The following is a 16,621-nucleotide window of genomic DNA, read 5'->3' on the forward strand; positions in this document are numbered from 1 at the left end:
TATTTTTTTTTTAAAAATTTAAGCAAGAAAAAATCTATGCGTTAGGAGTCACTCTTGTCTGCAGACTAGACTAATTAATAAATAATCTGTACTGGAAAGAAAATCAATTAAAAAAATTAAGGTTTAAAAAATTGCTTATGTTATGCTGCAAAAAACAAAATATGTTATTATTCTAAAACTCATTGATGTACAAGGAGTTTTAAATGCAAACAAGAACCAGAGAGACCTGTATGAGGCAAAGTTGCAGACGTTTACCTCCTATTATCCTGCATTGTGGAGGTACAGATTAAAGAACATGTTAGTGTACAAGTGTACAACTCCCCAGGATGATGCTTCTATTCAGCTGTTGTGTTCAGACTGCATTACCCCCACCCCCTTCTTTTATTACCAATGCGGCAACAAAAACAAAAGTCATTAAATATTTATCCGACTGTCTGCTGCCATACTCTCTCTCACGTTCCCCTCACTGCGACCATAGACCTATTTCAGTCTATTCATCACTCTTATTCTACTAGTAGTGTTTTAAAAATGTGACTTGCAATTCTGAGCCCATCTTTAATCCAGACACGCGCCAACACGCGTGTGTCGGTCTTATGTCTCCATCTAGCGTCGATGTTAGGTATGACATGCAACACTACATTTAAAAAAAAAATGAAACGAGGGAAAACACAAGATATACCAATAAAAAAAAGGTTGTTTAACTTATACTAACTAACTAATTGTATTTGATTTCTTTTTTTGGAGAGTGACTGTGAGTTGTTTTTTTTCGTTTGAAATAAAAAGGAGCTGAGCCATTAGGCGGTTCTGGTCAGTTAATATTCAGAATATAAACTCTATGAGTATGTGTAGTTTATGAATAAAACGTAACAATAACAAATAACAAAAGTAACAAGAATATCTCGAGCTGTTAAATAAAAAAAGAAACGGGGGTCGGCGCTTTATTTTGAAAAGTGAAAGCTGTTTTCCTGAAGCAACACATGCAGCTTGACTACTGGTTCGGGTGAAACGTGAGACCCAGCGATATCGAACCAGTAGTTGCCGAACATTTTGGATCGAATCACACGAGAGAGTGACTGTCTGTGTGTCCGGAACCATCGCTGTCTGGGCCGGTCTGGAATCACCATGACGGAGCTCAGGCACCGCAGAGAGACGGAGCTGCAGGAGCAGCCGTCAGAGGACAAGGTAACGTCCTGAGAGATGCTAACGCTACAGAGCAAACACTCCATTAGAAAACAACACGATAAGAGAAGCGATGATGAAACTACACTGTGGTGATAGAACATAACCAATCCACCACCTACTTTCTCGTTTAAAAATACTGTTATTTATGTGACATATTCGTTATTATATCTGCGCCAAAACATTATCTTGCTCTTGTGTTTATACTTTTTTTTTTTTAATTTCAACCCCCACTTGGTGAAAAAAACCCCAAAGGAATAATAATATAAAACATTTATGTGGAGTTAGCTATGTATACATCTATAACACTGCCATGCATAAACAACAAAGCTTCGCGTTGTTTTCTAGATATTTCTCTAAAAAATAGTTTTTAAAACGTGCCAAACATTTATTTCCAGTGTTTTTTTTTGTTTTTTTTTTACAAAAACGTCGAGGAATAATAGGAGTACAAAAAAGCTTCTCTCTCAGCGCTAGCTTAGCTTTATCAACAACATCCGCCTCCGTCTCTCTGCTGCCTGGACCTGAAGGATGACGTCACGTTTGTCAATATGGAGGTCTCACAGACAGTTGGAGGCGAGGAACATCATTTTTACATGTCCCTGCGTCTTCAGGGGACGCATTTCATTAATGTTGAATAGATGATCGATTTAAATCAGGACATAAACAATGACGTCATTCGCTCAGCGTGACGTCAGGTTCAGGTCACAAGTTAAGTATAATTTAAAGAGAACCAAGAACATTTTCCTGCGTATTTCTCATTGTATACATCACATTGGAAAGCGTTGGTTGTAATTTCTTAATATTGTGTGGTATGTGTGGAACCATGACCTTCTGGTAACATGCAAACATGTCACAGCTCATTTAAAATTTAAAATGATGGTAAATGACGTTTAAATGTGTGCATGTTTGCATGTTTGCTCCACAAACCAGCCACAGTAGATGTGGAAGAAATACTGGAATAAATACTAATTGTAGTTTATTTATTGTCATTTCATACACCTGTATAAGATACCATGGAAGGTGTTTAATGCATGATTCTAAATAAGCTTTTCATATTGGTGAAATTCCAATAGTATTAGGGCCATCTGCACAGTATTTTGAAGTATGTCAGGGCTAGGTCATCTGATGGATGAACCCACAAGTAAGAACGTTGGTGATCTTGGGTCCAGATTTAGTTGTCTATGATAAAAACTAGGTGATCTTGTCCATCCTGTCGGCAGTCCGACTCTTTCAAATGGCATACACTGCAGTATGAGATTCATTTTTCTTGTCAGGATCTCACAGTTTATTTTAATGCTTCGCTTGCCGTCATAAATCACTTGCAAAATATATACAAACTCAATAAATTAAATACTGTATGCGTAATAAACTCTATATTTGTTATGGTTTCTCTGCCTTATCATAGGTTTATTTGATTATAAATTTTGTAATTCCAAGACATTTTATCTACTCTGCTCTCACTACTTTAAAAGAGTATTTTCTTGGCCCTTAAGTCGCCCTTTAAATCGACCAGATTTTTACCATTATTATTTGGCTATAACTTTCCTTAATGTTCCACATAGATATTTGAAATGTGTGTTTGAGGGCTGCATCTATCAAATAATTTAATGTATTCCATTGAACAATCCAGTAGTTTATCCAATAATCGGATAATGCATGATAAACAATTTCCCGATGGAGACCTCCTGAGGGATCAATAACGTTCTACCTTACGTATTTCAAGTTGGTAAACTATTTGCAAATACACAAGAAAATATGACATTTAATGTAATAATGAACATCCAAGTTTTAAAAATGGTAATAAAACGTAGACCAAAACAAATATTGCAATGCTTTTAGTGGCTTCCATACCTTTAAGTATATATATATATATATATGTATATATATATAAGGCCTACAAAAGTTAAAACCCATCAACCTTAAGAGCAAACACGTATAACCACCAGAATAAACCAATTTTTACCCACCAGAGAAACTAGTCAGAAGTCACTGCGATATCAAATCTCAATAATGACTCAATAAAAATAACTTAATTATGTTTTATGTGACTTTTTCATCACTTGTTGAACAATGGTTTGTGTTCGCAGCTGATAAGCCATTATCTTTTGAATTGCTAAGGAACTCTTGTCCTTGTGGTTGCTGCCGCTTCATCTGAATTCTCACTTCCTGTAGTTGATGACGAGCTTCACATTAGACTAAACGTTTCAAAAACAGCCGCCTGGAGCCCATCAGCATGACATAAATGTGGTGGGGGCTGAGGGGGGTCATGTGACACCAAAGTCTATTTTTAACTCAAGAATCCTGAATGACGGATGTTGTCTCCATAGAAACCAGTGGCGAAGTAATGGTCTGCATTGGGTGCATATAAAACCATAGATGAGCTTCATTCACGCTTATAGCAGCCGTGGTAAGATTCTTCAATAAGAGATCGACGAATGAAAAAAGAGAATTAAAATGAATATATGTTAAAGGAGTTAGCGCACATTTTACTGACAAATATAGTGCTTTAAGGCGTTCCATGTTTTCTTGGTGGTCTGTAAGTCACATGATGCACACAGGGGTTACCACTTGATTCCAGAATTAACCATTATTTTATGCACAAGGGTGGTCTAATAATAGGGAACCAACATCTGATCTTCTTCAGTTCAAGAGCCTGAACTGTCTCTCGCCCTCCCACAACAGTAACACGTTGATTCATGAAGCAGTATTCTTCTCCTATATTATATATATATATATATATATATATATTGAAACCGCATTTTTAAACCACCTATTGAGCTCTTAAAATAGGACACTATTTCCCGCATGGCCCATCACTGTCAAACCACAGCTCATAGAGGTGATGAACCAATAGTTAGTGTCACATTATGTGACAGAAGAACCTCCCTGAAGGTGTTAAATATACTAATACTAAAATAACGGGTACAATGAATCTCGCGTGTACAGTTATGACACCATAAGAGTAGGTGCAGGATGTGCTTCTCTTAATCCTAAAAGGAGACTGAGCGTCAAGAGTGTCAGGAGGCCATCTGCTGTTTGGCTCCGACAGTTTCTAACCTAATTTGGTCACCAGCAGCAGAGAAGTCTGTGGGTGAAAGTGTGCTCTCTAGGATGAATCCCTACGTCTGAGAAATATCGGCCCAGGCGAACGGATGCTCCTGAGAATCATTCTCGATGTTTGTCCTCCCACTCATTCTCTAAACTGGCAACGCAATGCTTTCTGTTTTCATGTCCCTGTTGGTTTTCAGATCATCATTATTAATGTGGATATATTTGACTGTTGCCAATGATTGAAATCATGTTATATTTGACTTTGGTAGTCAGACAGAACAGCATCTTTCAACTGTAACAATTGTCATGTTTCATTGTTGATCTTCAAAAATATGTATTTTAAATAGTATAATCCTGGCCTGGTATTCTGTTTTCATTAATTTAAATTCTACCTTTTAATGTTGAACATAATCAACAGTTGTACATATATGCTACTATATTTTCACGAATTCGCACATCAATATTAACTCGATACTTCTAAATAAATGTACCTTTTATTATACAGAATGCATCTAAAATGTCCTATTTTGTCACAATTACATTAGAAACGTAAATTAAATTCTTTCACTAGTTAGAAGTGTTGCATTCTTTTCCTAATGTCATTTAATTTGAGGTTTCTTTTCTTGACTTGTTGTGTTTACAACACTGGCAATAAGTACGTTTTCTGATTCTGATTCTAGAGCTCTGACAGTGAGTTGAAGGCAGAAAAAGATGGTGCCACAGACGTTGAAACTAAGGCGGACACGGGGGTCCCTGAAGTGCCAGTCCCCCCCGACGACACACCAGAGGTTCTGAACAAGGCTCTGTCTGGACTCTCTTCAAGGTGAATCTTTGAATAAGACAAATTCTTTAATCATAGTTAAAAACAGAATATATTTTCTAAGGTACAGAGGAGAAAATAAGCATCATTGCTATCTCAACTGTTAAACACTTAAAGCAGCAATAATGTAAGATTCAACAGGTTGTTTCTGGCCTGCCTTTTTAGAACAGTCTCACAACAATGTCGTGGCCTATCTGTCACAAAATGTGTTTACAAAGCTCTTCTATTTGTACTTTTACCCTCTTTTTTTGATTGTGGGGGTGCCGTAGTTTGCTAACAAGCTACAAACATTCACTCATTAGCTGTGTAAGCATCATTAGGGGGCGACATAGCTCAGATGGTAGAGTGGTTGCCTGCAGTCCAAAAGGTTGCAGGTTCAATCCCAGCTCCAGACAAGCTTGTGTCGTTGTGTCCCTGAGCAAGACACTTCACCCTGATTGCTCCTGATGGTGAACTTGGCGCAAGTGTGCAGCCTACTCCCATCAGTATGTGTGAATGGTTGAATTTCCCCTCGCGGGACTAATAAGGGATTCTAAAAAAAAAAAAAAAAAAAGATAGATCGAAAGATGGATGGATAAAACTTTATTGATCCCTCTGGAGGTCTCTTTCGGGAAATTGTTTTTCCAGTCAGCACACGGCAACATAGACAGACGATGGATTCATTAAAAACATTACTTGCCAAAGTGGCTCAATATAAACTCCCAAATGTACATGATTATCGATCAGATACTTTTTATAGTTAGAATCAAGTCAAGAAAACTGTTGTAAATGTTAATTATAATGATTTATGAGGCATTATGAGTCGACGACTGTAGCAAATGGCTTTAACTCGATTACTATTTTCCCCTCAGATGGAGGAACTGGTGGGTTCGAGGGCTCTTCACGCTGGCCATGATCTCCTTCTTCTTCATTATCATCTACATGGGCCCCATGGTGCTTATGTGGATTGTGAGTACAAACCCAGCCTCAAGAAAAACACCTGTCATCAAATAATTGCATAATCTCTTATTTTGAGAAATGTTCCACATAAACGTAAACGGCTTTATATAGTGTTGAATATTTTGCATCACATTGCAGGTCACTAAGCAGATACTTGCGTATCTTTGACTTTTCTACAGTGACTCTGTTCTCGCAGTGCGTTTCATTATTTCATGATATTCTGTTCTGCCTCAGGTCCTGTGTGTTCAGATCAAATGCTTCCAAGAGATCATCACCATCGGCTACAGTGTGTACCACTCGTACCATCTCCCCTGGTTCAGGACGTTGAGCTGGTGAGTCGACACACTGCATGTCCTCCGTTTCTTATTTCAGCTGCTTAAACCTTTCTTTTTTTGAAGTTTCAGATGTCCTGAGGTTGGTTTTTTATGAACTATAGAATGACTTAGATCCAGTAGTGATATTTAATTAAATAAAATGTGTGATTGTGTTAGAACTACATGTACATCAGTGTATAGTTTATTGTTTTGCTCCTCTTGAAAAATCATCTGAGAAATGAAATGAAATCAAAATTGATTCAGTTTCACTGCTCAGGTTCTTTGACGGCATATTAGACGTGACTCACATACACGTCTGCTCCTCATCCTGAACCTGTGCAGGTACTTTCTGCTTTGTGTCAACTACTTCTTCTACGGCGAGACGGTGACCGACTACTTCTTCACGCTGGTGCAGAGGGAGGAGCCTCTTCGGATCCTAAGCAAATACCACCGCTTCATCTCTTTTGCCCTTTACCTCACAGGTATACACAAGATCTTCTTTATCCTGCGAGAATGATCTGATGATTTTCTTTTTTAATCTGGAAAACTTGAATTTATTCATGACCCTTAAGTGACTTACTAGTTTGACCATTTTATGTTTAACTCAAGCTCTAAAGGAGAACATGGCACGAGTTAAAATCCTTCTTCTGTGCCAAACAAACCGACAGGAAGTTAAAAAATAAAAGTGTACAAACTGAAGCTTCAAAAATGTCTTTACTGACATAAGCTGCTATTCAATTATGTTTACACCAATGCAAAAATAAATTAGTTTTACTTTGCGTTTCATTTGAGAAGTTGATAGAAACAAATTTTGTACAATTGTTAAGTGTTAATTCAGTAGAGAGAATGCAGGTTTAGTTAAAGCTTCCTGTGCAGGATGCTCCGTTTGTCGCAAGCGGATGTGTGGAGGAAGGAAGCAGTAACTCTCTTTTCAAATAGTCTGAATTGAGGTGAAAGATGCATCTTCTCACATGACAACACAGATTGAATATGCAACATATTTTGATTATTTTCCTTTTTTTACTCTGAAACCATGTTAATCAACTCAACAAACAATAGTTTTTCTCTCTGCACAGCTCCTCTTGCTGAACCATCAGAAGTGGGTCAATATATTAATAGCCTTGTGTTAACCAACTTATGACCTGAATATTCTGCTAAAGTAAATATGTCACATGTCGACTTGTTCCAGGCTTCTGCATGTTTGTGCTGAGTCTGGTGAAGAAACACTACCGCCTGCAGTTCTACATGGTGAGTTCTTGAATTATTCACGACATCAGATACAACACTGTCATGTTAACGGGTCAAAGATTGATGCAGACACGTTCTGCTCATGACACTGATCTGTTTTATCGAACCCTTCATCGACAGTCCCGACACTGTCAGCGCACTTGACATTTCAAACTACTGTAACACCTTCAGAATGGACACCACCTGAGGAGCAGCAAACATGAGCCTCATTATGAGATTGTCGTGTCATTCTTTAAGACTGGATCCATCTTCAAATCACTTTCTTTCCACACAAATTTTACTCATATTTCAACGTTTCTTTATACTCTCCTGACTCACTGTCATGTTTCAAATGTTGAAGTCTTACTCTCCAAGATGCAGTAAGTCTCTCATCATGACCATGTTTTGAACTTATTACTTTAAGTCTAAAGTACGCCCACTTTGTTCATACCACAAGTCCCTTGGAGGTGAAGATTTCCGGTGTTGATGACGCACGGTGATAAAAACTTGTTTGTGGTAAACAACATTTAATCTCCATAAAAATAAAGTTTTAGTGCATTTTCTAATGTAAATATTTCAATGAAAATAGATTTTTGTGCAAACAGTCACATACAGATGAGTACAATAGAGATCCAAGATCTATTTCAAATAAACAAATTAGTTGCCCTTTAAGTTGCACGTTCAAGTGAATAATGATTTTCTTTGATGAGCTAAGTAGTACCTTACCAGTTTGAAAGTTTAAGTGTACCAGTACCTATATAGTTAATTTGACTAAATCAAGTCATTATAGAGTTCATACCATGTTACAAAGTGGAAATTATGCCATTTTCTATTATATTTCTATAAACTTTTAAACTTTTCAAAAGAAAATAACAGACTAGATAGTCACTAGCAGCAACTTTTTCCCAATTAAAAGCATATTCTTTCAAAATGAACCATAGTAATATATATTAAAAAAAAAGGTATATATATATGTTTAGTCATCACATCTGGACATAGTGAAAATGTAAACTTGTGCACAGGTAACTGAACCATAGTGACTTTCATAGTGATGTTTTAAGTTATATAATAGAACTGTTTACATCAAAAGATGTATATCTTTAGTTGGAATTTGGTCACATTATATACTATTTAGTGTGTTACTACACCGTTCAAGGAGAACACGATCCTTTTTCCTCTGTTTTAAAGTGCCTTCTTCAGTCTGTCATACCGAGCATACATTAGTTGGAGAGGGCGATTACTGTTGATGCTAATATTGGTTCTGCTTGATTTAATCTGAGATTAGCTCCACTGTACAAACACCTGGTCTATAAATCAAGTTAAATCTGAGTGCAGACTAACATTGAATCTCTGTCTCGTTCTAGTTTGGATGGACTCACGTGACCCTGCTGATCGTGGTGACCCAGTCTCACCTCATCATTCACAACCTGTTTGAGGGGATGATCTGGTGAGTTAACACCAGTTACCATATAAAGCAGACATCTTGTCGACTCTGAAAATAACGATACTTGTTCCTGAAGCTTTAACACGTCATTACTGAAAAGACGACACATGTTGTGGATACATGACATCATTTCCTCTCTCAACAGGTTCATCGTGCCCATTTCCTGTGTGATCTGCAATGACATCATGGCCTACATGTTCGGTTTCTTCTTCGGCCGCACTCCTCTTATAAAGGTCAAGATTATTCTCACCTTTTTTCCTCACCAGAACAAGACTAACTATGTCTGTCCTCAGCTGTCGCCCAAGAAAACATGGGAGGGCTTCATCGGTGGATTCTTCGCCACGGTTGTGTTCGGCATCATGGTGAGTTTTAAAACCTTTATTAGTCTTTACTTTGTAACTAGCTGCCAGAACATCAGTGTCTGGTGCAGGAAAATCTTAGCAGTCGACAAATTAATGTCCTGATGTGTCTAATGATTTAATTTCCACTTGTTGTGGATGTTAAATTTTTCACTCTTCCTACTAATAAAATTGATGTGCAGTTATGTTTTGTTGAGAATACAGTTATGAAAGTGATGCTGATCTAACAGTCTTCTCTCTTTAGCTCTCCTACGTGATGGCCGGCTATCGCTACTTCGTGTGTCCAGTGGAGTTCAACAACGACTCCAACAGCTTCCAGGTGGACTGTGAGCCGCCGGATCTGTTCCAGCTGCAGGATTACGCCCTGCCTACCGTGCTGCAGTCTTTCAGTGGATGGGTGAGGAACCTCCTCTGGCTAAGATGAAACTTTAAACTCCTGCCATCTTACGTCCTTTAGGAAATATGTAGATGTAGGATGGTGTTAAAAGAAATGTGTTTAGATAAATAATCTTTATGTTTCATCCCCAGCTAAGATAAGCTTGATGGCATCAAAATGTTATCAAGATGTGTTTGACAGTTGTTCATAAACACAATAATAATTTCCATGTCCATGCATCCGTTTCCTGACCTTCACCTCTTGTCTCTGCAGACCACCGTACGTCTCTACCCCTTCCAGATCCACAGCATCGCTCTCTCCGCCTTCGCCTCCATCATGGGACCGTTCGGAGGCTTCTTTGCCAGCGGCTTCAAGAGAGCGTTCAAGATCAAGGTAGAGTTGAAAATGTGAACTTCACTAACTGTCATGTCGTTTTACACTTAAACAAGTCTAAGGCCAGGTTCAAGATCTCATGTAGAAGATAATCGGAATTTTCAATAAACTTGAGCACCTGAAGATTAGATTAGATTATATTATTTCTAATTGTTAAATGAAAAATAATATCCTTTTTAAGACTAAAAAATATAATCTAATCTAAGATTGTTGTCAGTTACAAAGCATGTCACGGTTCCATAGTAGATAATTTATTATGGTTTTGCTTAGAATGTTTTTTTTGTTATATATAGATTTTGAATGCTGGTTGTTAAAATCTGAACTAGAGTAAACCAGTATGATGCGGTTCCAACTTCCAACATATGATACATAATTCACTGCCTCTGTAATTTTCACTACATCTTTAGCGAACTGCTGAGCATAGCTACTGCTAACATTAGTAACGTGTTAGCTAGCAGGTGCTACTCTGAGGAACTACATAAGTGAAGTGAATGAGAAGCTTCAGGAGGCTTTAATAGAATTGTGCTGCTGCTCTTTCCAGGACTTCGCCAACACTATCCCGGGTCACGGTGGTATCATGGACCGGTTCGACTGCCAGTACCTCATGGCCACCTTCGTCAACGTATACATCGCCAGTTTCATAAGGTAAACCTTTCTGCCCAAAGCTGTTGGCTGTCCAGCTAAAGTTCGCTAACTGTTTAGGAGATGAACATTTATTGAGTTACTCGTTCATTTATTTATTTTAATTTGAAGTTGATAAGATACAGTTCCCAAGACAGCATACAGGTGACGCGTACCTTGGGTTCTCTGCAAAATAGATACACTTAGTTTACTTGTGAAGAGACTGGATTTTATCTTAAATGTGTCTGTGTTTTTGTCTCAGGGGGCCGAACCCCAGCAAGGTGATCCAGCAGCTGCTGGCCCTGCGTCCTGACCAGCAGCTCCACATCTTCAACTCTCTGAAGACCCACCTGACAGAGAGGGGTCTGCTGCCAGCGCTGGAGGACGTCATTGCCTAGAGACCAGCCTCAGCCCCCCCTCCTACACGAGGGGTCCATTGAAGAGCAGGGAAGCACACAGAATCTCGGGAGACTCTGTTTCTGTGAGGGGATCAAACAAAGAAAAACATAAACCGGGTCATTCCATTTCATTTCAGCTGTGCGCCATCCAGTGTTTAGATTGTGTACTGCAGGCTAAGTTGTGATCACTGCGTGTCCTTCACGAGTCGGTTGTATAAACACACATTTTGTTCTGATTTTGTGTGGATATTTTACTGTATTTTTTGTTACATGCACTGCTCTCAAATCCATCACTCACTGGTCACTCTTTTGCACCCCTCATCCATCTTTTTTTCTTTTTTTTGTCGTTGTATTTATACTGGGATGCTTTTTATATTTGCTATTATATCTTATTGTGTTATCTTTTACCTGTGAATAATTGACTGTTGCCATGACTTTTGTGGATTTCTGTGCTCATCAACACAGCTGGTCAGCCCCATTTTAGAAGTTTCCCTAAACATTTCACTTTGGAGGATGAAACGCAGCTGAGGGATGAGGCCGATGGAGATGCATGTGTTTAAAACACTGCAGCTGTTACAATTCAGGAGAAAGTTTGAGGAGAACTTTACACTGCCCTTCTGCTTCTGGAGCTCCGCCCTGATGTCCAGATCAGAAAAGAAACATTAGAAAGTTCAATGATCTGAAAGGAAAGTCAGAGCTTTTATCATGTGTCAAATCTGTTTAGATTTAATAAAGCTAAATTACCTATGTGTGTTTAAAAAATCAGACTGCCATTTACAATTTTAAAGACGTTTTCTGCCTTTTTGTTGTCAAAAAATTGAAGTCAGTTATTTTATGAATAACAATGGTGACTTACTTAGAAACACATCTGTAGAACAAGATATTGTTTAACACAGTTCCAAGGGGCCAAAAATAAAGTTTTTTGTTTTTTTTGGTATGTTATTGGCCTTCAAGTCAAAGCCAGACAATCCTTATCGAGTTGCTAATGACGTTTACAATGTAAAGAAATGTCCCAATTCTTTTAAACAAAATTTATTATTTTTATTGAGAAAGTGAGCGGTTGTTTGTAGAATCAATGATCATTTCACCCCACATTTGTGCAAAACTGCGTAATTTATCTTCACATTGCTTTTATTTCTGTTCTAATGGGTCAAATATTATCGATGTACATCTCGCAGTTCAAGTCTTAAGTCCTTTCCTTCTCAAAAGTATTTATGTATTGTAATTAACTGACTATGATGTACATTTAAGCAGATATAAGTATTTTGTTTAGAGGATTATTTAATGCTATTATGGCCATATAGGAAATAATATATAAGCAGAAAATGATTGTTGTGCTCTTTTTCTTACTCTTTTATCTCTTTCTTTAGTTAATGTCTCTTTATCTGCTTTTATCTGGTTTTGTTCCATAAAACAATAGTTTGCATTACATACGGTGACTAAGTTGTAATAGCTGTATACTGCCACTAGAGGAGGCAAGAGTGAAGCGATGCCGTTTCTGGTACATTCCTCCTCAATTAAGGACAGCGCAGCGTGGAACGAGTTAAGGAGAAATAAAATGGTTCTTGTTTTGGGGAGGTTTGACACTTGCATCCCCTCCTGTTACTCACAGTTTATTCAGCGATGCGGAACTAAAGAGATATGTAACGGAATGTGTGTAACGTGTTACAATTTATCTTTTGTGGCTTTAGATTCCCAGCAGCTAATCTTTGTGACAACTGTTTCTTTGACTCTGAAAATAAAATAATTAAAAAGTCTGACTTGGCTGGTAAACTACTGGGTTCTCGAAAGAGAAATTTCGATCCAACCTGCACATCCCTGGGTCCTGGAGACATACAGGTCTTGAAGAGATGGTAGTCCACGGCCGATCACCGTCTCAGCAGCGTGCACGATGGGCTGCAATCTGTTCCTGTCCCTGGAGGTGGCACGTACCACACGGAGATGGATGAGGTGAGGATGGACTGGATGATGGCTGTGAATAACTGTACCAGCATCTCCGTCAGCAGACAATGTTTCTTCAGCTGCCGCAGAAGGAACATCCTCTGCTGGGCCTTCTTAATGAGGGAGCTGATGGTCTGACTACCAGGAAGCAGAATGAGCCCACGATGGAACAGGGGGAGTCAGCCAGGGTGAGGGGCGGTGGTGGGGCTGTGACTTTCCTTAAGTCGACAATCATCTCCACTGTTTTCTGGATGTTTAGCTTCAGGTTCTTGCTGCTACACCAGGATACGAGCGGATCCCTCCCTCCTTTAGGCAGACTCATCTCCGTCCAAGATGAGTCCTATGAGGGTGGTGTAGTCTGCACACTTAATCAGTTTAACCGACTGATGGCTGAAGGTGCAGCAGTTAGTGTACAGGGTGAAGAGCCAAGGGAAAAGTACACAGCCCTGAGGGGTCCGAGTGTCCTGGACAGTTGTACCTAGCCTCACATGCTAGCTCTGGTCTGTCAAGAAGGTAATGATCCACCTGCAGAGGGAGTCGGGTAAGTTTAGCTGGTAGAGTTTGTCTTGGAGCAGAGACTGGAGCATGATGTTGGATGCAGAGCTGTAGTCCACAAACAGGATTCTGGCCTAGGTTCCTGGGGAGTCCAGATAATGCAGAATAAAGTGAAGGGCCAGGTTGACTACATTGCCTACAAACCTGATGGCTCCGTAGGCGAACTACAGTGGTTTCAAGAGGGGGGCAGTGAGGGTTTTGAGGCGGGCAGTACCAGTTGCTCAAAGGATTTCATGACTACAGTCGTCAGCTACCGGCCTGTAGTCCTTCAGTCCTGTGCTCCTAGGCTTCTTTGGGACAGGAATGATGATGGTGGGGTCGGGGGGCTGATCAGTTGGGCATGTGGACTGTTGGTGGGGCTTGGGGTTGGCTAGTTTTACACATATGGTTTCTCTTCCCACACAACCGTGGCCTCCCTGTGACCTGGAACACACTCACCGGACCAGACCTGGACTCGTACTTGGCCGTGCTGCTCCCCAGCTCCAGGGTTGGTCCTTGACCCAGCTGCTGGCTGTGTTATTGCGGGGCAAGCGTGGACTTTACCGCTGCTGTTGTGGCTTTCTATCCCTCTCTCTCCTCTGTATCTTCTCCCGTCACTTGAGTCTGTTTACCTGTGTATTACGTGAACTTGCAATCGGCCTGATCAGTTGTGAAGGAGACTGGGCCTTATAAGGTTTCTGCCTCCTAGTGGCACTTTTTCCTTTTCAGCGATGTTGTTATCGCAAGCCCTTGGCAGGGAACTAGAGCTGCACTGGTAGCATAGAGAAAGTTTAAACTGACAATCTAAATAATAAACCATCAATTCACAGATTCAATGTTTGTAAATAATACAAAGATTATTCACTTAAATGTAAATTTATTCTGTGCAGCTCTGGTCCAATCAGATCCAATTTAATGAACCACAACAACAAGAACTAAGCTTAAATTAGCCATTTATGAAATTCTGTTGTTAGACAATGGATACCTCACCCCAGGATGAATACAATACTATTTTACCCTGTCACTGTCGTTCTTTTTTTCTCATCTGTTTGTATTGTAACTGGTGAATGTATGTTCATAAAAAAAGAAAAGAAAAACGAAAAAAAACAATGTTGTCAGGTTTGTGAGGCTGAAAGTGAGACGAGCTGGTTCTGATACTGGATGTAGGTTCGTGATTGGCTGGTGAAGCTCCATGAAGCAGTGTCATATTATTAGTGGACAGTAAGTGGCGCCCCCAGCTTCAAATATATGTGAGGTTTAATAAAATAGCTTTTTATAGAGCAAAGAGTGACATCTAGTCCCTGCTACATGAAGCTTCATCAACACATCACTGACTATAGTCTCGCACTAGGTTGTAGGTTCACTTCCCAACATGAGGCAACCGGAATTCTAAAACAAAGTGCAACCTCCTGACTGTATTGACGGGAAGTGCACCCTAGGGACATGTTAAAGATGTCCGTGAAGACCGGAGTCAGCTCACTGGCACCAGCTTTAAGGGTGGACTGGGAAACATTGTCTGGTCCAGCAGCTTTCCAAGGGTTGAGCTTCCTGATCTGTCTCTTGACGTCCTGCTCAAGAATACGGAGGACAGGGGGTTAACCGAGGGGGATCTCAACCATGTTTGTGTTGTCCTTTGATGAAGTGGCCACAACAGTTTTGGTGGGGGAGGAGGTCTGCAAGCGGAGGACATTCCTGTGAGTCAACTGAAGACAGCCTGTGCTACCAACCCTGTAGATACACAAAGGAGCCCTGGTAAATATCCAGAAGGAAAATACAGTTGGTTGCTGGTATCACCGGCACATTTTACAATCCTGCTCGTCTAGCTTGAGATGACACAACCATCTCTGATACATTCCTTAATTTGCTGCAAACCCAGCCGCATTGCCATGTGAGATGCTGCTATAATCCCCATGAGGGACAAAACAACGGCTGCTTACGCCAAGTGATGCTGAGCTTCCCGCAACTAAGATGGCAGTTGGAGATTGGGTTGGATGTGCATCTCCAGAGAATATTCATCACCTGTGTTGAGCAGCACTTCAAAGTACAGCACTCTTGCTGATGTTTACCATGCACCCCAGAGTGGCAGTGTGTTTTGATTCTGCATGTGAAAGCGAGTCTCTGGTACAGGATTAAACAGTCGTCTGAGAAGGTCAAGATCGTCACTCCATCCATCATCAATAGTTCCAGGACTGCCTCAACACACTTCTTGAAGGTCCTAAGCTCTAGGGAGTAGCCAAGTAGTACAGACACACCTGCAGCTCCAGTGGAAAACACAGATACTTGCTATGCCTCCTGACTATTGGGACATTGAAGTATGCAATTGACATCTTCCAATCCCCTGGATGTACTCCAACTAGGTGACCGCTCTCTGGTGAACATCCAGGTGCACAAGTGGAGCAGGAGCAGGCAATAAAATATGAGTGATCGTGGTTAGTCCCATATTCGTGTGGACAAACCCGGACACAAAAAAAGAACGTACACAAAGGGGATTCAAACCTTTTTAAAGATCTGTGCTCCTTTAGAACATGATAGCTAAGCATTAGCAGCAAAGGCCTCAACCAGAGCCTGGGAGTAAGTTACTCCCACAGGCAGGAACCCATGCTCTCTGCTTCTGGTTAGACTCTCAGAAATATACATTCTATGTCTTTTATTGACCGACTTGCACTCATTTCCGCTACTGTGGCTGCTGCTGCTGATGAAATGTCTGCTGATGCCCTGAAGGAGAAACCCTTTACTTGATCAAAGCTTGGTTAGAAGGCGCAGCACAATGAAGTAAAACTTCAAAACAATAGACTAAAGAGCAGAGATCAACACCTAGTGTAGAGGAAGGGCAGTGGACTTCACTACCAAAGAGTCATATTTCAGGGAGATATAGTATACCTGTTTGTTTTTTTTTACCTTTATCTGGATTTTAAGACCTTTCTAAATCATATCATATGTATCCCCTGTTGGCCTCTTGGCTTGTTATCTTGTATCTTTCCTTTATCAAAAAAATGTAGGACTATGTCCTAATTGAGAATAGATG

At 40.0% G+C, this 16,621-nt stretch overlaps 1 protein-coding gene and 1 pseudogene across 1 annotated transcript; one reads left to right on the plus strand and one right to left on the minus strand.

The window, feature by feature from the left end:
• The first annotated feature begins 989 nt into the window (after nucleotides 1-989).
• Nucleotides 990-12,878, plus strand: cds2 (CDP-diacylglycerol synthase (phosphatidate cytidylyltransferase) 2). The gene is made up of 13 exons (XM_087796967.1): nucleotides 990-1,182; nucleotides 4,911-5,053; nucleotides 5,902-5,998; nucleotides 6,224-6,321; nucleotides 6,646-6,785; nucleotides 7,493-7,551; nucleotides 8,895-8,977; nucleotides 9,120-9,207; nucleotides 9,268-9,336; nucleotides 9,578-9,730; nucleotides 9,983-10,102; nucleotides 10,644-10,747; nucleotides 10,986-12,878. The coding sequence occupies exons 1-13, from the start codon at nucleotides 1,123-1,125 to the stop codon at nucleotides 11,119-11,121; spliced, it is 1,350 nt and encodes a 449-aa protein (XP_087653093.1). The 5' UTR covers nucleotides 990-1,122; the 3' UTR covers nucleotides 11,122-12,878.
• LOC148088364 (uncharacterized) lies at nucleotides 11,793-13,852 on the minus strand (annotated as a pseudogene).
• Nucleotides 13,853-16,621: the final 2,769 nt, after the last annotated feature.

This window comes from Callionymus lyra, chromosome 1 (assembly GCF_982586985.1).
Source record: "Callionymus lyra chromosome 1, fCalLyr1.hap1.1, whole genome shotgun sequence".
In the NCBI taxonomy this organism is placed as follows: Eukaryota; Metazoa; Chordata; class Actinopteri; order Syngnathiformes; family Callionymidae; genus Callionymus; species Callionymus lyra.